General features: G+C 34.1%; 3 protein-coding genes and 3 non-coding genes across 8 annotated transcripts in view; 2 read left to right on the plus strand and 4 right to left on the minus strand.

Moving 5' to 3' along the window:
• Positions 1-21,887, minus strand: part of LOC145754653 (protein spinster homolog 1-like) — a 63,914-nt gene that overhangs the window by 26,202 nt on the left and 15,825 nt on the right. Inside the window, exons 15-34 of one of the 3 annotated variants that reach the window (XM_082570748.1) lie at positions 19,685-19,824; positions 19,132-19,305; positions 18,788-19,020; positions 17,511-18,469; positions 17,194-17,345; positions 16,501-16,608; positions 15,834-16,035; positions 15,353-15,689; positions 14,837-15,047; positions 11,115-11,219; positions 10,810-11,044; positions 7,759-7,942; positions 6,439-6,646; positions 6,066-6,128; positions 5,350-5,511; positions 4,144-4,250; positions 3,790-3,945; positions 3,153-3,190; positions 1,042-1,160; positions 185-309 (exon numbers count right to left, since the gene is read on the minus strand). The gene's annotated coding sequence lies outside the window, so the exon portion shown is untranslated. Of the gene's footprint in view, positions 1-184; positions 310-1,041; positions 1,161-3,152; positions 3,191-3,789; positions 3,946-4,143; positions 4,251-5,349; positions 5,512-6,065; positions 6,129-6,438; positions 6,647-7,758; positions 7,943-8,331; positions 8,362-10,809; positions 11,045-11,114; positions 11,220-14,836; positions 15,048-15,352; positions 15,690-15,833; positions 16,036-16,500; positions 16,609-17,193; positions 17,346-17,510; positions 18,470-18,787; positions 19,021-19,131; positions 19,306-19,684; positions 19,825-21,887 lie in introns of those variants that run through there. The other 2 variants (XM_082570747.1, XM_082570749.1) reach the window with 2 other exon arrangements.
• Positions 5-1,166, plus strand: LOC145755261 (uncharacterized). The gene is made up of 5 exons (XM_082571482.1): positions 5-48; positions 168-311; positions 435-500; positions 692-769; positions 1,094-1,166. The coding sequence occupies exons 1-5, from the start codon at positions 5-7 to the stop codon at positions 1,164-1,166; spliced, it is 405 nt and encodes a 134-aa protein (XP_082427608.1).
• Positions 1,132-19,851, plus strand: LOC145754650 (uncharacterized). The gene is made up of 51 exons (XM_082570742.1): positions 1,132-1,162; positions 1,308-1,382; positions 1,575-1,652; positions 1,812-1,883; positions 2,442-2,513; positions 2,873-3,094; positions 3,319-3,453; positions 3,798-3,965; positions 4,155-4,226; positions 4,691-4,850; positions 5,329-5,513; positions 5,950-6,067; positions 6,442-6,616; positions 7,179-7,363; positions 7,766-7,960; positions 8,025-8,105; positions 8,389-8,543; positions 8,630-8,830; positions 8,926-9,084; positions 10,833-10,984; positions 11,129-11,237; positions 11,313-11,497; positions 12,326-12,449; positions 12,517-12,645; positions 12,698-12,787; positions 12,861-13,039; positions 13,101-13,195; positions 13,272-13,693; positions 13,763-13,932; positions 13,991-14,118; positions 14,182-14,396; positions 14,501-14,603; positions 14,663-14,783; positions 14,841-15,040; positions 15,177-15,300; positions 15,366-15,704; positions 15,796-15,998; positions 16,106-16,271; positions 16,349-16,423; positions 16,487-16,585; positions 16,655-16,794; positions 16,926-17,135; positions 17,201-17,356; positions 17,557-17,772; positions 17,841-18,009; positions 18,074-18,245; positions 18,315-18,490; positions 18,543-18,700; positions 18,845-19,084; positions 19,142-19,293; positions 19,683-19,851. Exons 2-51 carry the CDS (start codon positions 1,357-1,359, stop codon positions 19,849-19,851), a joined length of 7,845 nt encoding a protein of 2,614 aa, XP_082426868.1. The 5' UTR covers positions 1,132-1,162; positions 1,308-1,356.
• On the minus strand, positions 11,521-11,593 carry Trnar-acg (transfer RNA arginine (anticodon ACG)). Its single transcript has one exon. It is a non-coding gene; the product is annotated as a tRNA-Arg (tRNA).
• Positions 12,000-12,072, minus strand: Trnar-acg (transfer RNA arginine (anticodon ACG)). The gene has a single exon. It is a non-coding gene; the product is annotated as a tRNA-Arg (tRNA).
• On the minus strand, positions 17,391-17,463 carry Trnar-acg (transfer RNA arginine (anticodon ACG)). Its single transcript has one exon. It is a non-coding gene; the product is annotated as a tRNA-Arg (tRNA).

Genomic DNA, 21,887 nt, shown 5'->3' on the forward strand with positions numbered 1-21,887 from the left:
CTTTATGGCTATAGTGACGTTTAACGTAAGCGTGACATCACTTTTAGCGTAGATTTCGACTTTATGTGACGTCATATTTACGTGACTTACATAAAGAAGTCTAAAAACTAACAATGACGTCATAAACGGCGTTTAGGTCGATCGGGCTAACGGTTATTACGTCATAGATATGTGAAACGAATACCTTACTTTGACGTCACAATCGGCGAGGGGTACTTCCGTCCCAACTTGACCCAAGTGACCCTGCTGGGAGTTCCCCTTTTCAATTTCTCGGGGAGAGTTTTCGAGGATCTGGTTCAACTTGAAAGACTGTAAAAAAAAAAAAATTTTCATTAAAAACTAATTATAAAAAACAATTAATTTCACTAATTAAACTTTTTTTTTATTATCAGGTAAATTTTTTTTTGTATTTTAATTAAAAAGTTTCAATTTAGAACAATTCATAATACTGATTTAACACAATTTCCTTACTTGGAGAGAAATATTAAGTTACAAAAACTGTAAGTATTAAACCTACTAATTTAATATTTCAATTTTAATAATTATTTAAAAAAATAGTATTTTAATAAAGTTAAAAAAAAATGATTAAATTAAAATGTACAAAAAACATATTTCTTTATTACTAAGTTTACATAACTGTTAATTAGGTAATTAATTGATATTATTTATGTTGTTTTTTTCACTTTTTTAGTGATTTGAGTCGGAACAAAATAAATTTTATTTATCTTGAAACTGAAGATCAAGTTTTACCGTCAAGTTTAACTCATGTGTAAGTTGTAATTAACAAATTAATTATCAGGCAATTATAATTTATAATGTCCCAAACTACCAAACTAAACTTAAGACTGGGTAGGGGTAACAAATGTTACTCTATGTTTAGGTCGTAAAGTCGACCTTTCCACGTTAAGGATAAATAAATGTGAAAAAACTAAATGATTGTTTAATAATTTAAAATTATTTAATAATTAAAAGCATAAATTAAAAGGAAAAAGCATAAGACATTAAAAATCACACACTGTTTAAAAATAAACAATTATTTACCTGAAAAACTGGCTATACTCCTTAGACTGTAAATCTTATCTTAATTTTGCAGGAACTTGGTTGAAAATGAAATCAGTTGGATTCCTCCCAACTTGTTTGCTGGAACAAAAATTCAATTTCTGTAAGAATAAAAATAAATTCTATTAAAATATAAATTATTTCAAAGTTATTTTTACAAAGTTTTTATTTAAAAAAGTGTTATTTTAACTGTGTTAATATTAGGTATTTGTTATGACATCACAAAACTTTTTATTATGACATCACAGGGGTTTAAGTGCAAACCAAATAGGACCAATTATTCCTGGTCAGGCTTTTATGAACATGTCACAGTTGTTGTTTATGTAAGTAACAATGACTATTGTTTTCTTGTTATTGTAACAAAGAATCTAAAATTTAATTAATAATATTTTCTTATTTGGATTTCATTTTTTAATTAATTTTTTTTTGTAAAGCAATAACTTGGCTTTCAATTGGAATTAAACCCAGGACCTTAGGACTAACTATAAACATTATTTCTTGTTTTAAATTTTTAGTTCTTTTGATGCAAATGAAATTACGCAGTTATCGAAAACGGAAATGGATTATTTTATGAATTCACCATTACAACATTTGTAAGTAATTTAATTAATATTTTTTACAAATTTTGTTTTTAAGTTTTTAATTATTAATTACAAATCATAATTAACTACAAGATAAACTTGAACCAATTATTGACAATGTTAATTACACATGGTTTAATTAACTATAAATTTATTTTTTAATTAATTTAGAAATTTGAGCCATAACCAGATAGAATGTATCCAAGCTCACACCTTTGATGATGTGAGGTTTTTAAAAGTATTGTAAGTTTATCAAGTTATCCAAAATACAACCAAACTAGACGTTTTTTATTTAAGTAGTATGGTCGCATCTCTTAACTAATATTGGCTCGCAATAATTAATCCGGGAGCATGGTGTAGTGGTAAGAACACTTGCTACACCACCATGAGGTCGTGGGTTCAATCCCCACTGATCTCATGCTGTAGCGCCCTTGAGTAATGCACTATAAACCATATGAGCTCCTGCTGAGCCAGCACTTAATCAGCAGCATAATTATAGGGCAAATGTAATATATATTATCCCAAACTGCCACAGGCAACTCGAGACTGGGTCGAAGTAACTGATGTTACACTATGTTTAAGTCGCGCATTCGACTTTCCCACATCGAGGATAAAGATATATACAAAAAAAAATCCAAGCATCATTTATTTTGTATGCTTTTATATTTAACATACAAATATATCATTCACTAAGCACCACCATAAATATAGATTCCTATCATGTTTACATTTGTTTTATAATTATTCTATTTTTTGAAAAACTACCCTTTTTTAATATTAACATTTTGTTTATATTTACAGAGAGATTCATGACAACAAAGTTAAAGATTTTTCAACTTGTTTGTTCAAAGATCTTAATGAATTACTTCATTTGTAAGTTAAAACATTAAATTTAGTTTAATTTAAACTAATAAGAATATTTTATTGTGTATTCTAACAAAAAAATATAAATAGTCTAATTTACAGTCAACCTTACTGTAATCATATGTTAGCTATATACAATAAAGCTTAGTGGACAATATATATGTAAGTAGATTAAATTTATGGGCCTACAAAGGTAATAAAACTGCCAGTTGTGGTGCGTGGGTAAACTATCACTGGTAACTATTACTTTTGGGTTGTAACCCTATTAAGATAGTGGACCCGCCAAATCAGTTAAAATGTAGCCTGTAGGGATGGGTAAATATTTAAACAACATTATTGCTATTTGATTAAATTTTTAATCTACCCAGGGATTTAAGCCATAACGAAATGACTGCAGTCACTCGAAACATGTTTTCCAATATGAGCAACATAATGAGAATTATTCTCCACAACCAACAAATAGAATGCATCGACCAACAAGCTTTTATCGACTTGCCTTCAATAAGGGAAATATTTTTAAGTAGCAACAAACTTAAAGCTTTTCCCCATGCTACATTTGATTGGAGAAGTTGGCCAACTTTGGGCTCTATGTAAGTTCAAGAGCTTAAATTTTTAACATATGGGTTATAACAACATTATTAAGTTTACCTTTTATCAAGTTTTTTTCCTTCAGTGAGTCCAACAATCTTTAAAAAAAAAAAATAAATAAACCACAATGCCATTTAAACAATATAATGACCTTTAGGGCTAACTATCAAGCCAAAAAATGAGTTAACATTTGGGTATAATTAATTAACTTTTAAACACATTTCAGCCACTGTGATAACAACGAGATATCCTCATTATGGGACTACCCCGAGCAATCATTCAAAGGAAGAGAATGGGAATTATATTATCACAGAAAAATCAAGTTTTTACCTTTTAGAGATTTAAACAACATACATCGTTTGTAAGTAATTGAATAACTTAACAGTAACCTTTGTTACCCCACCCTAGTTTTAAGTGAACTTTGTTTGTTAAGGAAAATTTGACCTAACTTCTTGAGGTCCTAGGTTTGATTCCCACTGCCTACATGCTAAAGCTTTATCACAGGCACTGTTAGAGATACAAACTCATGCTGAGCCATCACTTAATTAGTAGTGTAATTATCGGGCAACTATAATCTATAATATTCCAAACTGCTAAATTCAACTTAAGACTGGGTCAGGGTAACAAATGTTACCCTAAGTTTAGGCTGCCAGTGTTTCAACATTAATTCTAAGTAAATAATCATTTCACAACTTACAAAAACAGGACTCTTCACCACAACCAAATAAGTGAACTAGACGCCGATATATTTTGTCCAATGCCAAGACTTCAACATTTATCTTTGCACGACAACTTATTAACTTCGGAAAGCATCCATGAAGATATATTTCTTTGTACTTCTAATCTTCATTATCTGCAATTATCAGGAAATAGGTAAATTTGTATTAGATAAAAATATTAAAAATAGAATTAAAAAACACATTTTTGTATAGAAAAACTTTTTTTAAGATTATATACTTAACTTATAAATTTTGAAATTATAATTGCCAAAAACTATGTTAATTTTAAAGCAATATTTACTCTTCATCTACAGTTTATTTTAGTATTTTACCTTTGGTTTAGATTTGAATATGTCCCAACTGCAATTATTGGTAAAGGAAGATTGCCAGACATAAATGAGATTGTACTTGGGAGGTAGAAACTTTGTTTTACATGAAACTTTATTAAATTTAGTTTAACATAAGCATTGTAATAATTTAAAATTTGTTAATTTGTTGAATTAAACAAAGTTTACAACTTTTATATTGGCAGCGTGGTGTAGTGGTAAGAACACTTGCTACACCACACGTGAGGTCGTCGGTTCAATCCCCACTGCCCTTATGTTGTAGCGCCCTTAAGTAAGGCGCTATAAACGGTATAAACTCCTGCTGAGCCAGCACTTAATCAGCAGCTTAATTATCGGGCAATTATAATCTATAATATCCCAAACTGCTAAAGGCAACTTGAGACTGGGTCGGAGTAACTGATGTTACTCTACATTTAAGTCACGCATTGACTTTCCCACATCGAGGTAAAGATACATACAAAAAAAAATTTCGTTAACTTTTTTTACTGTATTTTTTAACAAATAAAAATTTAAATTTTTTTAAAATTTTTAGAAATGATATTTCCTATATTAAAACAAATGACTTTGCTGAGTTAGACACATTACAACATTTGTGGCTGAGTCATAACCAAATTGTGACCATCGAGGATAAATCGTTTCCACCTAATCTTATCAGACTGAGTTTACACAACAACAAATTTTTAAGATTTACGGTGAGTTTCACGGACTGTAACCCAAAATTACATTTTTACTAGTCGATAGCCTTTTTTTACGCCCTGTAGTCAACATTTTAATTGTTGTAACATGGTCACAACTTTTAACTAATATTTGGCTTCACCCACCACAAACAGTAGTTTTTTTGATTTTTGTAGGCCTATTAATTAAACATATATATATATAAATGTACTCTGTTTCCTAAGTTCCATCATATATAATTGCAACAACCACTTAACTTTTTAGATATGTTATAAAACATATTTTTTTGCTTTATTATAATTTACTTTTACAGTCAATTAACTATAAGAAATGCCTTATTTGCTCCTTTCAAAATATTTGCCTTATTTGCCCCTATCAAAATATTTACCTTATTTGCCCCTATCAAGTAAACAAGTTTCTACATATGTAAAGTTAAACTTCTACACAACTAAAGATAAAATCCTATTATGAAGTAAATAAAAATTTAATTTATAGCATGAAGAGCCGTTTGCTAACCTGACCCAACTTCGTGAGTTATATTTGCATCGTAACTCAATCGACGTCCTCCCTCCACTGAGTCTACAAGGGGCAAGAAGTTTGGTTGATCTTCATCTTCAATTTAACATGATCGGCAGGATACCAAAGGAGCTACTGCAAGATAGTCCAGATGTTAGGGAACTGTAAGTTAAGATTAAAATGATTAAAGAATTATTTTAAAGTTTAGATAAAAGTTTAGATAAAATACCTTTATCCTTAATGTGGGGTCGAATTACCTAAACATAAAGTAATATCAGTTACCCCAATCCAGTTGTGAGTTGCCGATTGCAGTTTTGGATATTATAGATTATAATTGCTGGTAATTAAACTGCTAATTAAGTATTAGCCCAGCAGAAGGTTATATCATTTATAGCGCCTTACTCAAGAGCGCTATAGCATGAAAGCAGTGGTGATCGAACCTAGGAATTCATGTAATGTAGAAAGTGTTCCACCACTACACTATGCTGCCAGCATTATGGCGAATGAGTTAAATCCGAAGATGTTACTGCATAAAGTTCCGAGTTTGATTACTGTTGATTCCACTATAAAATTAAAAATCATTTTTTAACCATTTTTAAGGTTTTTACACTCGAATGAAATCACAAAAATAGAAGATGGGGCTTTCAGAAATTTAAAGAAAAACTTTGTTTATTTTTATTTTCATATTAATTGGATTTCTTATCTTCCTGACTCACCGGTATAATATGCTTTACTTAAAATCTGACAATGCTACTCATGCTAATCTTTAATAAGTCCCCCTTAAAAAAATTATTTGCATTAAAATACAAAAATTAGAATGCTAACTTAAGCTAAATTTAAATACAATAGAGTCTAGTAGACATATATATATTTGCCAAATTCATAGGCTTACAATATTCAACAAAACTGATGTTTGTGGTGTGCAGGTAAATTATCTTGAGCAAATATTAGTTGTTAAAATTCCATACATAGCCCAGCGTTACATAGAGCAGGATAGACTAATTCTTATATAAAATCTTACTCAATAAAAAAGCTATAAAGTTGGGTTCTTATTTAAATAATAGTTTAAAATATGAAACACTTTCTTACCAGTTTTATGATCTTTCAAACATGAACGTTCAACATTCACTGCACATGGAAAGAAACAGAATCGAAAAAATTTCAACTTTTCAATTTTCCAACATTTCCATCTCTGACCATTTTTATCTCCATGACAACAAAATATCCAAAGTTGAAGCCAATGCTTTCTACAACATTAATGCTGGAGGTTAGAGTGTGATGTCATAAACAACAAAATCTAAAATTTAAAATCAATTTTAAAAATATACCCATAAAAAATGTATATACACAAAATTAAACATTTAATAATCTCTGTTTTAATAAACATCCGAATTTAGATTTATTTTGGGTTAATACAAATGGCCTGCTACTTTTAAAATTAAATTCACTTTTAAAAGCACTAGCATTTATTTTATATAAACATTGGCAGCGTGGTGTAGTGGTAAGATCACTTGCTACACCAGCAGGAGGTCGTGGGTTCAATCCCCACTGAGCTCGTGCTGTAGCACCCTTGCGTAAGGCGCTATAAACTGTGTGAATTCCTGCTGAGCAAGCACTTAATCAGCAGCTTAATTATCGGGCAATTATAATCTATAATATCCCAAACTACCACAGGCAACTCGAGACTGGGTCGGGGTAACTGATGTTACTCTATGTTTAGGTCGTGCATTCAACTTTCCCACATCAATGATAAAGATATATACAAAAAAAAAAAATAATTGTAAAAAGTAGATTACAATAACCCTATTTAAATTAATATTTTGGTTTAGATAACATTTATATGAATGGGAACTCATTGAAATACATGGAAACAAATGCATTCAATAAGATCAGGGCTCAAGTGCTTGATATGCAGAACATCAACCCAGTTCAACTTAAAACTTGTACATTTAGGGAAGTTAATGTGAGGGATTGGAACATGAATGGCGGAAGGATACAAGAGTTAGACACGGGGGTAAAAATGATCGCTTTTGTAAAAGCTTTATTTACTAGTAAATAGTGTTATAGGGTCTTGAGTTTATTATTAACTGCTAGCATATTGTAGCATCCTCGAGTAAGACCTAAGGTTCTGGGCTTGATTCCAACTGCTGACATGTTGTGGAATTCTTGAGTAAAACCTAACATCCAGGGTTTGATTCTTACTGCTGTTGCAGTTTTTGATAAACGTTGACTATAGTGGCCTGGGTTTTGTTGTAACCTTTGGTTTAATCAAAAACAAGACCAAAAGTTCGGAGTATAACTGAGTTTCAAGAATGACTGGGTTACCATTTTGTTTCTTATATTTTGTTTGGGTTTATACTACATAGAATATAATTATATATCAACTATAATTAAACTAATCCAACTTACATTAAAGGTGTTTTGCAATGTAAGAGTGACAGGCACTTTGAGATTAGACAACAACTTAATCAACCAAATAAACGGCCCAATATTCCAAGATGGAAGTTATGTCCATTACCTTAGGTTGGGCTACAACATGATGACATCATTGCCCGATGATGCGTTCGATGATGTCACAATCAATCACATTGAACTAAGAAACAATCAATTGGTAAAGATTTGTACTAAATTTTGATTATTTTAACAACTTAATTTTAAATTGTTTAATATTTAAGGTGGTTTATCCAAAGGCTTTAAATTCACAAAACTTTGGAAATATCGACCTTCAATCAAATCAGATCTCAACTTTAACACAAGTAAGTTAAATACAATTATTATAAACATAACACCTAATATGTTACAGTCATTTTAAATACCATAAAAGTAATGTAAACGGGCAACTAATACTCAGGGTTTACATATAATGTTAATTTAGCTGGGTGGTAGATTAAATTAATTAATATAGAAAAGAGCAAATAAGGTTATAGTTTAAATTAATGATGGTAATAGGTTAGTAAAAAATAAGTGTGCAAAATTACTTACTATTTGTACTTTAAGTGTTAAGAGCCACCTTTTTCTAACATTTTTTTATATTTTTAGGATTTATTTGTTGGCCAATCAAACATCAGGAATCTTAATTTTAACGACAACAAGTTATCAGAGCTAAGAAGTGGTTTGTTTGATCACTTGGTTGGGCTAGAGACAATTAGTTTAGCAAATAACGAGATTGAGATTGTCGAAGAAAATGTTTTTGGGTTTGAACATTATTATATTTTAATTAACTTAATTATAAATATACATAATTAAAATTCAAATTAAAAATAGTTTTTCTAATTTTTAGTTCGCAGTTAACAAAGTTACGATACATTAACCTCGCTGGGAACAATATTTACCACTTTAAGGCGCTAGAGGACCTGCCATCGTTATCAGAGTTATATTTAAACAACAATTTACAACTTAAAACACTGGATTCCAATGCTTTTACTCAAGTTAAAGACTCCCTCACAAGATTGAGTTTATCAAATGTTCAACTATCTTGCAGGTTTAATAAATTTTAAATTATTGTAATGCTGATATTTTATCCTAACTTTAATTTTTTAAGTACAAGCTTAACTTTATTTTAATATTTATTTTTAGTTGTGATGTCATCAAATCATTATATGAGGTCAATGACGTCATAATAGGGGGAACATGCATGCAACCAATCCCTAACTTATCCCTCGATTTTAATCATTTAATGAACGCAAATTATTTTGTTAACACCGTTAACATGACAGCATCATTGTTTATGTGCAGGTTGGTATATTGTTTTGTAAGAAAACTGAGTTCATGACGTAAACACAGAGTAACATTTTTTTACCCCAACCAGGTTTTAAGTTGACTTAGCTTGGAATATTATTTATTTAAATTTCTTAAATAATTAAAACGGTGCCTTGAAAATGTATATGGTCGCTATGCGCAATAAACGCACGGTGGCCAATATGCGCGATATGGGCAAAACATTTAATTAAATAAACTGTGCTAAAGCCCAACAACTTAAAAACGTACCCTTTAAACGCACTTTAACGACTAACTTGCATACATACACAACGACTAGTAATAGTTTCTATTCGCTAATTACAAACCAACTAGTAAATACAAACAAATAAGCTTAAACACCTACTAGCCATAACAAACAAGCAAAGCTTTACAACTCTCCAGCCATTTAACGAACAAACCAATCCTTTAATTAACTAGCGCAAAACACCTACCAAAAAAAACGTAGCAAGCGACCTAAGGACAACGACGGGCAAAGGCCAAGCTTAACTACCAACTAGCTCCACTTTGTATATAACAAACAAAACTAAATTTACACACAACCTTAACTACTACTTTTACGACCTAACTACTAAGACTGAAGCACAACACATCTACCAAAAAAACTAGCGAGAAACCTAAAGACCACGACGCCAACTACTACTTAGTCTATAACGAACAAAACTAACTTTACACACAACTAGCGCAAGACATCTACCAAAAAACCTAGCAAGCGACCAACTACTAAAACTGTAGCGCAAGACATATACCACAAAACCTAGCAAGCGACCTAACTTCTAAGACTGTAGTGCAAGACATCTAACAAAAAACCTAACAAGCAACCTTACTACTAGGACTGAAGCGCAACGCAAGACATCTACCAAAAAACCTAGCAAGCGACCAACTACTAAAACTGTAGCGCAAGACATATACCACAAAACCTAGCAAGCGACCAACTACTAAAACTGTAGCGCAAGACATATACCACAAAACCTAACAAGCAACCTAACTACTAAGACTAAAGCGCAAGACATCTACCAAAAAACCTAGCAAGCGACCAACTAATAAGACTGAAGCGCAACACATCTACCAAAAACCTAGCGAAGGACCTAACTACTAAAACGGACTAAAGTTTTGAAACTGTGCCAATTTAGGGAAAACAGTTCCTGCCATAGCGTAGGTGATCCGATATTCAAAAAAACGAACAGTCGATCAAAGCCATCGGCCTAAAGGCACTACAAGCTGATCAGACGCGCTTATAAAACCAATGAATATCCACGTACGAAGAAGTGCTTGGCCTCTCATTTGTCGTTGGGAGGCCTCCCATTTAAACTTCACCAACTGTTAGTTAAACGTCGAAATCTTGAGCCTAGGTTAAGCCGAAAATAAAGCTATTTGTGGTCCTTGCTAAAAGTTTCGCTTAAGCCTAAGTTAAAGCTTTAGTTATGGGTTCGCTTAGCCTTAGCGAAAATTTTTAAAGTGCAAAATTTATTTTTTTTTTCTAAATATAATTAAAGCATTTTTTTAATCATAAATTAGTTAGTTTTTGACTTGTTTTAATTAGAAATTAAAGTAAAAAAACTTTTATTTAAACATTTTTTTAATTTGAACCGTTTATACAGCGCCTTAGTAAAGAGCGCTACAGCATAAAAGAATTGAAAGCAGTCGGGATTAAACCCCAGACCTTATGTAGTAACTATGTAAAAGTAAAACCAATAAACTTGCTTGTGTTTAACTGTTTTATCCAGTGGGGTCAATATTTCCGGTGCTTTATCTGGCGATAATGACGTCACAATCACGTGGGACCACCCAGAGTTTCTGTACTACGATTTTAACAGCACGCGCTTGGAGGGAGTTCCCCTGAACGAGGCCTTAGATTGTCATTGTTTAAACTTCACAGGTGAGTTGGTTTTGTTTATTTGTTGATTTATCCTCGATGTTAGAAATTAAATTCAAAAACCTAAATAAAAAACTGTTAACAAAAGTTAGTAAAACAGTAAATTAAAAACTACTGAAGTTTCTAATTTTACCAATTTTTTTCAAGTTAATTCAACGGCTTCAAATTCGACCAATAACAGCACTTCAAATTCGACCAATCAGATCACTCAATGTAGAAACTTCACAACAATCGAAACCTGCGTTCAAAGTCAAATGTAAGAGACAGACACCAATAAGTGTGTAAATAAGTGTTTAGTTTAATTAATTAACAAATAATTTGGTAATTGCAGAACCTACAACGTCACGTGTACGTCATCATCAACCGACATTGTTCACAATGTTACGTCATCGATGACGTACACGTTCAATGACGTAGCAGCAGGAACGCTTTATCGTTGTTATGTTGAGTTGATCACCAACCAAAGCATGGGACTGAAAAGCGAGGACGTTTGGGTTCAAGTTTTCGATGTTCAGAGTAAGAAATATTTAAGTAAAAAGCGAGCGCGCCAGGACTCGAACCTGGAATCTTCTGCTCCGTAGGCAGACGCGTTATCCATTGCGCCACGCGCCCGTTATATTTGATTGGCTAAATTTAGCGACCGCTAAAATTTTTAATGAATAGTAGGCCTATTCCTAAGTTGAAATATATTAAAATTACCGTTCGTTGATATATAATAAATGGCAATAAACCAGTTTTAGGCACATGGTATTATCAGGTTGATGAAATTGTTATTTACTTTTGAAAATAGTTCTCAAAAACTACCCAAAAACCGCTTTAAAAATGTCCCAAAACAAAGTAATTACTAATTATAAAACGAATTTCTCACATAACAAAACCAAAAATTTAAGTTAAAATCCTTCAACTAATTAACTTTAAATTACATCTATATTTAAGCCCATTTTAAATATTAATTAATCTGATTATTTAAGTTTGATTAAATGCCGTTTAAACGAAACAAAATTAAAAATAAAATCAGCGAGCGCGCCAGGACTCGAACCTGGAATCTTCTGCTCCGTAGGCAGACGCGTTATCCATTGCGCCACGCGCCCGCGATACAAAACCCTGCTTAGATCGCTTATTATGCGGATCGCTACCGGTCAAGTACCCAATATCAAGATTTTAACTATATAATATACAGTAGCAATTAATTAAAATTTAATTAAGAAGTATGTAAAAGTATTCTTGACAAAATATTAACCATCTAACATACATGTAACACAAGGCTTATTGAATATCGACTTTTTAAAGGCAATTATTTACATTTTTAACAGCATTTTTACAATTTAAATTTCATTTTTTTAGCGGAATCAAATTTCGAAACTGAAAACGACTTTTGGATATTTCCAGTAACCTACTACGACTTTAGTGTCGCTAACTTCGACTTTTTTAACGATTATGACGTCATAAATCCTAGCTATGTTACAAGGTAAGTGACGTCATATCTAACATTTATTGATAAATCATTTTTTTATTTAAAAATTTTAAATTTTTAGTCCATTTGGGGCTTCGCTGACGTCACCACCAACCATGCTCTCTGATTGGTTCGTTGATATACCGGGAACCAATCAAGTGTTCGAATCAAATATATATTTAGAATATAATATGACGTCACATAAATACAAGTAAGTTAGTATTAAGGTAATCCAAAATATTTTTTAATTTTAATTTTTTTAGATTTTTTGACGAAAGTTTTTACCCGTTGGATGGTTTAGGATTTCGCTCCGAATCACAGCGAGATTGTGGCGGAATTTTACATAATTTCGGGTAATTAAAAACTTTTAATTAACTAAAAACTTAATTAAAAATCAAATTATAAAAAAAATCGATTTTTTTAAAGTTTTACCAGCGCCATTCGAAGCGGGATTTTAATTCAAGGAGGCGAAGTTATAACCTTAGGTGGAGGCGATTATATTTGGTTGTTTATTAACTACGTCATAGTCGCACAATTATCCAACTATGATGACGTCACAATCACACCGTGTGCGACAATAACACTATCGCAACCATACAATCAAGGTAGAAAACATTTTTTTTTTGTTTTTTTTTAATTTTTTTACAAATTTTTATATATTTCAAGGTTGGGTAAATGTGACACGGATGATCGGTCAACTAGCAGGTGACGTATGCGTGACGTCATCAGTTGAAAAATTATCAGTTTTTCTTAATGTTGAGGTAAGACTTTAATTTAAATTTACTGCGTTACAAAATATTTACTCAGCAGCCCCAACGTGCGGTTACTAATTTTTAGGTCAACGAGATTTATCATTTCGATATTTTCCACGTGGAACGAGAACCTTGTTCGTCACAATTCTTATTCGAGATAAGTGACGTCATATTTAATGTCGAATTTGTCAACTCAACCAACATGACGTCACAGATGACAACTACGTCACCAACACAAGCGACAACTGCGGCAACAACGCAATATGACGTCACCACTACGCAACAAACCACAACATTGGTTACTATGACAACCCCACTCGTCACAACATCAAACCCAACAACGTCATCAACAACAAACATGACGTCATCAACAACAAACATTACGTCACAAACCTCGTTCGATAACATCACAACAACAAATCCTCCTATTGACGTCACAATCACAATTCCTGAAAATATAATGATAGGTAGTTACGTCACAGGTGTAACAATCGGCGGTTCGACGAGGTTCGTATTGATAATGACGTCATAATAAAAGTGACGTCACAAAACTAATAAGTTAATTGTTTCTTATAGTTCATCAAGTATGTTCGAGGTTTCAATCATCGACGGAAATGACGTCAACAAATTCGCATTGTCAGCTGACAATCAAATTAATAAAACAATTGTGACGTCACCACCACCTAGTGGAGACAAACGAGTCGTGGGAGAGGTCGAATTTATCGATTGTTCGACAATAATTAACGGTAAATTAATTAATTTTGTTTAATTTAGAATTCTGGTTGATTTTTTAATTTTTTTTAGAAACTCTGAACAATAATTCAATGACCCCTCCCACTATAACAACCAACCAATCAGAGGTCGTTATTTTACTTCACAATCAACTTGACTATGAGGTCACGGAAGTCTACTATTTAACAATCGCCATCAAGGTAAAAATAAGTTTGTTTTTTAATTTAAAATTGATGACGTAATTCAAGGGTATTGTTACGTAGGATACAACGACCAATCAAATTGGTTTATTCGGGGTCAAGGTAAAGGTCAGTGACGTCAACGACAACTGCCCGAGTCTTAATTCAAGCGGTTTTACTTCAACCCTCTTGCGCCCCCCACTGAGCAAAGCTGACCCCATATTGAGGATAAACGCAACCGACAATGATAGTTCGATCAACGCTGAAGTTTATTTCGTTAAATCAAATCTAACAATCAGGTTCAAATCGTTGTTGTTAAATTAATTAATTAAATATTATTAATTAAAATATAACAAAGTGTTAATTCAACTTTTCCGACAAGTTTTTTAATTTAATTTTTTAGAACAAACGAAAACGATTCTGATTCAAGTTTTATCGATTTTGAACTACTTGCTTACGACGGTGGTTTCCCTACACTGGGAACGACAATCAACGTCACAATCGAGGTACATGACGTCATTTATACACGTGACGTCGACAGTTTATCAATTTAAAATATTTTTAGATTTCGAACACTTGTTTGCGCGATTCCACTACAGAATTTGATTATGACGTCATAATTACAAAGAGTGACGTCATAGCGGAGATTTACTTTCGTGTCCCGAAGTTATATTCGCAAGAATTTGGTTTGTAAAAAAATTTAAAAATTAATTATTTAAAATAACTAATTAAAACTTACCCAGAATGCATCGATGCACTCGGGATGGCAGATTGTCGAATCCCTGATGACGTCATAAAGGTTTCATCGGCGAGCGTCGACGGTAGGAGCACGAGGGACGGGTTCTACGCGAGGCTAAATATCGAGGATAAAGTCAATTCGTTCGGGCTCCAAATTCCCGGAGCTTGGGTTCCCGAGATCAGTGACCGGAACCAGTGGATACAGGTGAGATCTGTGACAAATAAAAGTCCTTTTATGACGCCATACACTATATATTTGTTCTATGATGCTGTATACGGATAACATAATGTATATGACGTCACAACTTAACTGTACACGTCATAATTTAAATTGTTTTTAGATTTCCTTCGATGAACGAACTCAGATAAGTTCGATCTCGACCCAAGGTTACCCCACCCTCAATTATTGGATCACTTCTTACGTCATAATGTACAGTGATGACGCAATAACCTGGACAGTATATAGTGAGGATAAACTTTAATAAAATAAATAAATAAATAATTAATTATTAATTACCTTCGCGTTGTAGCTTCAACTTCTAATTTTACTACGTCACAAACAAACATGACGTCATCAACCAATGCAACATCATCTGCAAATATGACGTCATCAACCAATGTTACATCATCTGCGAATATGACGTCATCAACCAACGGAACATCGTCAGCAAATATGACGTCATCAACCAACGCAACGTCATCGGACGAATCAACGTTGCCAGGCAACAGAAATCCAGATGAAATTTTCACAAACTTTTTGGATCCAAATATTTTCGCGAATCATCTTCGTTTACTTCCGGTATCGTGGGAAAATGGAGTCGGACTCAGAATGGAAGTTTACGGCTGCTCCGAGGCTAAAAAACGGACAAGTAAGTACATCGTTACTGTTACGTCACAATCATTAAATTTAAATTTAAATGATGTCATAGATAGTTAATTGTGATCTTATGTTCGTCACAGTTGAGACAAAATGTTATCCTTGTATTTCGTCATATTACTGTGTTGGTGACGGAACAATGCTCTCTTGTGGTCGATGTCCCGATGACGAAACAATCGGTGATGTCACGACGACGTCATCACTGTTTAACGAGACTTGTGGGAGATCCCCGACCGAATATTCTTTTAACAAAGCTGATCGTTGTTCGACGTGTCCTGATGGTCAGGTGAGTGTGATGTCATAAGTAAGTGTGGCGTCAAAATCTAAAAAAGAATTAAAATGACGTCAGGAAATATACAAAAACTCGTGACGTCACAAATTTCATTTTTTTAGTTTTGTAAAAACGGAAACCCTGAATGTTGTCCCAGGTTTCATTACACGTTGGGTTGTGACGTCACTACGTGTGACGTATGCAAACCTTGTGAACCCGGTAATGCGTGTCGTGGCGGGAAAATATTCGAATGTGAGAAGGGATCGTATTCAACCAATGGGAAGACAGGTTTAAGTCACGTGGTTGTTTAAATCAAAATAATTAAATTTTGTTAATTAGTTACTTTAATATTAATTAATTCTTAGAATATTGTCAACTTTGTCCTCCCGGAACTTTTAGTGACGTGGATGGCGCCACCACGTGTAAGAATTGCAGCCCGGGTAAGTTTAAACTTTTATAAAGTTGAAACTAAATTTGATTGACAGATGTTATATAAAACCTAGGTTACCATAGTTACCTTGGCGCGAAATCTTGCATCCCGTGTGAAGAAAACGAGTGGTCTCTAGCGCCATATAGCGGTTGTGTCGGATGCACTGGAGATTGTAAGATTCCTTCAAAATTTGTTCTGTAAAAAATGTTAATTAAATTTAGATAACTTTAAATTTATGTAGGTCCTTGCAGTTCCAAACCATGCTACCCTGAAGTTCAATGTTTAAATATTCTATCAACCAATCAGAGTTGGGGTTACTCTTGTTCAACTTGTCCTGTGGGGTTCACCGGGGATGGGGAGACGTGTGAAGACATCAATGAGGTACTGGGTTCGAATCCCGGTGAAATTATAATATATTTTATTTACTTTTAACAAATTGTAGTTGCTATGAACCTATAAGCGTTGTAATAAATCGGTTAATTATGACGTCACAACTGCTTTATTGTCCCCAGTGTTCGATCCACAACCCCTGTTTCGACCCCGCATCGTGCACGAACGTGATTGGTGGATATTATTGCGACGGATGCCCACCCGGTTACCACGGCAACCCACATTTTGGGTACGGACTCGACGACATCGCGACCCCGCAGATTTGTGACGACATAAACGAATGTGACGTCATGGAGTCATGTGACCCGTTGGTCACGTGCAACAACACCATCGTAAGTCCAAAAATTTTGTCCTTAAATGTTTAAATTTATTTTAACTTTTAACTTTTACCTTACAGGGCAACTTTTCTTGTGGGCCTTGTCCCCCTGACTACACCGGTACTGGCGACACCAAGTGTCAGCTTAACAACCCTTGTGACGTCGTGCTGGTGAGAAGAGGATGTGACGTCATAGCATCGTGTGATCCAGTCAGCAACCATAACTCTGTGTGTGAGGTAAAAGAGAAGTATTTTTAAAAAAAATAAGAAGCGAGCGCGCCAGGACTCGAACCTGGAATCTTCTGCTCCGTAGGCAGACGCGTTATCCATTGCGCCACGCGCCCGCGATTTTAAAACTCTTAAATTTAGCGACCGCTAGAAAATTGTTTACCTGAACATCAATCCAATAATGACGTCACAATACTATATTGTCTTAGTGTCCGCCGGGCACTGCAGGGCCGGGGATTGCATGCGGACCAGATCTAGATTCGGACGGACAGTCTGACATCTTTATTCCATGTGGTGATATTCGCGCATGCGCAGAAGACAATTGCATCGGGTTGCCGAACAGTGGTCAGGAAGACTCGGATGGAGATCGAAGAGGAGACGATTGTGACGTAGATAATGACAATGACTTCGTTTACGACGAAAAGGTGACGTCATAAACGATACAGAAAATAATTCTTTCCATTAATGTTTAATTATAATTATGACGTCACAGGACAATTGTCCCTTTGTTCCAAACTACAACCCCAATGGACCTCAAGATGACGTAGACAATGACGGAATCGGTGACGCGTGCGACAATTGCCCCCTGTTAGCCGGGGAATTCCTTGACACCGACGGGGACGGATTGGGTGACGGTTGCGACGATGACGACGACAACGATGGTAAGCAATATGACGTCACAAGCATAGATCCATAAAGTTGTATGACGTCACAAAATGTTTGTAGGGATCCTGGACGTTATTGATCTTTGTCCTCTTAATCCTGACGTCACAATAGGAGACATCGACATGGACGGAATCGGGGACGATTGTGATAATTGCGTCACAATAAGTAACTCGGGTCAAATTGATTCCAATCAGAACGAAGTAGGTGATGCGTGCGATAATGGACGCGATAGGTGAGTTGTGACGTCACATTTACTCTTACTAGTTCACAGTATCAATCACTTGTTTATGACGTCACACAGGGATGGTGATGGTGTTCTCGATTTTCTGGACAACTGCCAAGAAAGTCCGAACCCGTCTCAATCTGATTATGACGTCGATGGTTTGGGTGACGTATGCGATCCTGACATCGACGAAGATGGAAAACCGAACGATCTCGATCATTGTCCATTCATACCTGATTATAACGTCACAGATGGTAAACAAACAAGCAAATAGCAAAATTAAAAATTAATCTAGTCTTATCATAGATTCGTCATGCTCGAACGATTACGACAATGACGGAGTTGATGACGTCATAGACCATTGTCGCGATGATCCCAGCATCACCATGACAACCATGTTGCCCTACATCGAAGTTAATTTGAACTCGGGTTCACCTGGTGGTCAGTGGAGCGTAAATCACCAGGTATGACGTCATAATGAAAGTTTATGTTAATATTAAAGATAATTTGTATCGATGACGTGATAAGCACATAAATATGACGTAACTTACCTTTAATTGCAAATCATATCAATGACGTAATAATTTCAATGTTATGACGTCACACAGGGAAGATCTGTAAGATTGGAAGAAGCGACAAATATTCCAGTGATGTTGATTGGACCTCAGAGATATTCATCCGCCGACTTCAGCGGAGGATTATTTGTCAACGAGGAAGATGGTGCCGGAAATGACGTAGGCATGGTGTTCGGTTACCATAACAACCGGAGATTCTACCTGGTCACCTGGAGACACAAACACGGAAATGACGTCAGAATGAAAACCGGATTAAAAGGAATTCAAATTAAAGTAAAATTTTTAAATAATTCTAGAATTTGAATCCAAATAACACTCACAATCCGCTAGGTGGTGCGGTCGAGCACTGGTCCCGGTCAAGCGATGGCAGATGCATTGTGGTCGAGTTACGATTCGACCAATCAGGTTGATTTAATTTATCACGAACCGACGCTGATTGGCTGGGAGTTCAGAACAGCTTACATATTGAAGATTCAGCACAGGTGAAGTTTGATCTAATGTTCAAAATAAAATAAAATTAATTTCCATTTGTTCTTGGTGCACGTAAGATATAAACTTAAAAGTTTTTTATGTCCTTATTTATCCTCGATGTGGGAAGGTCGACTTCACGACCCAAACAAAGAGTAACATCAGTTACCCTGACCCAGTCTTGGGTTGACTTTGAAAGTTTGGGATATTATTGATTATAATTGATCGATAACTAAGCTGCTGATTAAGTATTGGCTCAGCAGGAGTTTATACCGTTTATAGCGCCTAACCTAATGACACTTATGCATGGAAGAAGTGGGGATTAAACTCAGGTCCTTTTGAAGTTAAGCCAAGTGTTTAACCACCCCACCAAAATGTAAAACTTAAACTTTTAAATTTACAGACCTTCCATTGGAGGCATCCGGGTTCTAATCTACCACCTTAGTTCACTTATAATCGACACTGGGTTCGTGTTCGACACTTTCTACACGGGAGGGCGCGTCGGAGTGTATGCAAATCAACAAGGTCACGTGATTTGGTCGAATCTAAAAGTTGAGTGTATGGAAAGGTAAGTGAAACAATCAAAAACTGGTCATTTTGGTTTTAAATTATCAACTTTTAAGATTGTCTACCTACTTATATGACTTAACTAGTTAAATGGCCAATCTAAAGAATGTTTTCACTTATTTGGGTAGTTACTATTAAATCCCTTACTATAATATGGTCACAACTTATATAATTAATTACTTATTCTTTACAAACAGTGGTGTTATTTATGTTGGATAATTTGGACTTCTTTTAACGTCTACTAACCTTCATTAAATATACACAAATATTAGATGGTCAAACATTTTCTATATATTAGCAAGTTATGGAATTAATTTTAACCTTTATTTTACTTATAGAGCAAACAAAGCACTTCTATTGGTCAAAAGTGATCACGTGCTTCTACCAACTACGTCACAATTACAAATAGAAGGAAGTTTTACGATCGAATTTTGGGTGAAAATCGATGAAATAAATGGAACACAACCGATCATTTGCACACAAGATCAAACTGTGTTGTGTGTGTACGTCACTGATAGGTATTATGATGTCATATATTCAAAAGTTTATTCAAAATAGCGTTAAAAGAAACCGAAGATGTTTAATACGCAAAATAGTGACGTAACAACTAATTAACTATTACATAACGATATTAATCAAATATACCAACATTATTTGTTACAGAGTTTTTAACTTTACAAAAAGTGTTTTTAATTGTTTGAGTTTAGTTTAATCGAAGCCACGTACAACAATGACGTCATAAGCACGACTAACAACATATCCACTGAAGCGTGGCAACACGTCACACTTCGCTACGACCAGGAGTCATGTGACCTCACTTTATTGACCAATGGAAGCGTTCTTGGCGAGATGATTATGTCATCGGTTCCTTTATTGGATTGGGTAAGATATAATGACGTCACAAACAAAGTTTACGTAAGATAATCTTTATTCACGATTAATTATGACGTCACTAACAAACAAAGTTTACATTTATTCAAGGTTAATTATAACGTCACTAACAAACACATTATTACATCACAGACAACATACAATGGAAACAAATCGTTAAACTTGATATTAGGGGGAAATAATTCGAGTTATTTTGGGGGGAAAATCGACGAAGTTCGAATCTACGATCGAGCTTTAAGCGACGTCGAACTTACCGATTACATCGCCGATACTGGATTGTTACGTCACAAATATCAAAGCATGCTGACAGGTAAAAATAATAAGGGTTTAAAAATACTTGAATCAAAATTAAAACGATTTATAATTTCAAGGTCATTATGACATGAACAACCACGTGACTGGATCGACACGGTTAAGCGACCTTAGTAACCAAGGCAACAACGGGGTCATAATGGGTCAATCAACTTTCGTGAAAAGTGAAGTCGATTTTGCGAGATACAGAGTCGCATATCCAACCGCTAGACGACGTAAAAGAGCGGCAGACAACCAATTTTAAGACTATTCAATGTTTGCGAAAGTTTAGTTTAAATTCAATAATTTTTATGGCGAATAAAATAAGTTTGTACAAAATTAATCCAATTTTTTTTACGTTAAACAATGAATTTTTTTCGTAATTAACAATAACTTAAACTTTATGTTTTAAAAACGCAATTAAAGAAAAAACCAAAAACTACAAGACCTACCAACAAACAGGTAACTCACAAATAAATATTAAACTAAACCGCAATGCCAACAGGTTCAAGTTTATGATGGATCTAAAATAAACGCGGTTTAAAACTCATTTAAATATAACTTTTGTAAAGAGCAAGTACAAAAGAACGAGTAGGTATTACGTTATAATAAAACGCACTTATACTTTAAAACCTCTTCAGGCATTCAGCAAATTACAATTCCAAGTTAAACAAAAGAGTATTGGCTATAGTAGCTAAGTTTTAATTAAAATTAAAAAATAGAACGTCTATCAAATAGAACTTAACCAGCAGTATAAAGATGCACAATTAATACACCTTTAAAGTAAATAAAACAGTCGTTTGTGGCGCGCTGGGAAGTTTTCGTGGTTTATAACAAAAGCTGTTCCAACGATAATTTA

Source organism: Corella eumyota, chromosome 6 (assembly GCF_963082875.1).
Source record: "Corella eumyota chromosome 6, kaCorEumy4.1, whole genome shotgun sequence".
NCBI lineage: Eukaryota > Metazoa > Chordata > Ascidiacea > Phlebobranchia > Corellidae > Corella > Corella eumyota.

Bases quoted from the DNA above. Each gene is read 5' to 3' on its own strand.
- LOC145755261 (XM_082571482.1), top strand. From the start codon at position 5: ATGGCTATAGTGACGTTTAACGTAAGCGTGACATCACTTTTAGC. The intron at 312-434 runs GTAAAAAAAAAA...GTTTCAATTTAG, and splicing joins CTGGTTCAACTTGAAAGACT to AACAATTCATAATACTGATT. The intron at 501-691 runs GTAAGTATTAAA...TCACTTTTTTAG, and splicing joins AATATTAAGTTACAAAAACT to TGATTTGAGTCGGAACAAAA.
- LOC145754650 (XM_082570742.1), top strand. From the start codon at position 1,357: ATGAACATGTCACAGTTGTTGTTTAT. The intron at 7,961-8,024 runs GTAAAGATTTGT...TTAATATTTAAG, and splicing joins AACTAAGAAACAATCAATTG to GTGGTTTATCCAAAGGCTTT. The intron at 17,773-17,840 runs GTGACGTCATAA...ATGACGTCACAG, and splicing joins ACTTCGTTTACGACGAAAAG to GACAATTGTCCCTTTGTTCC.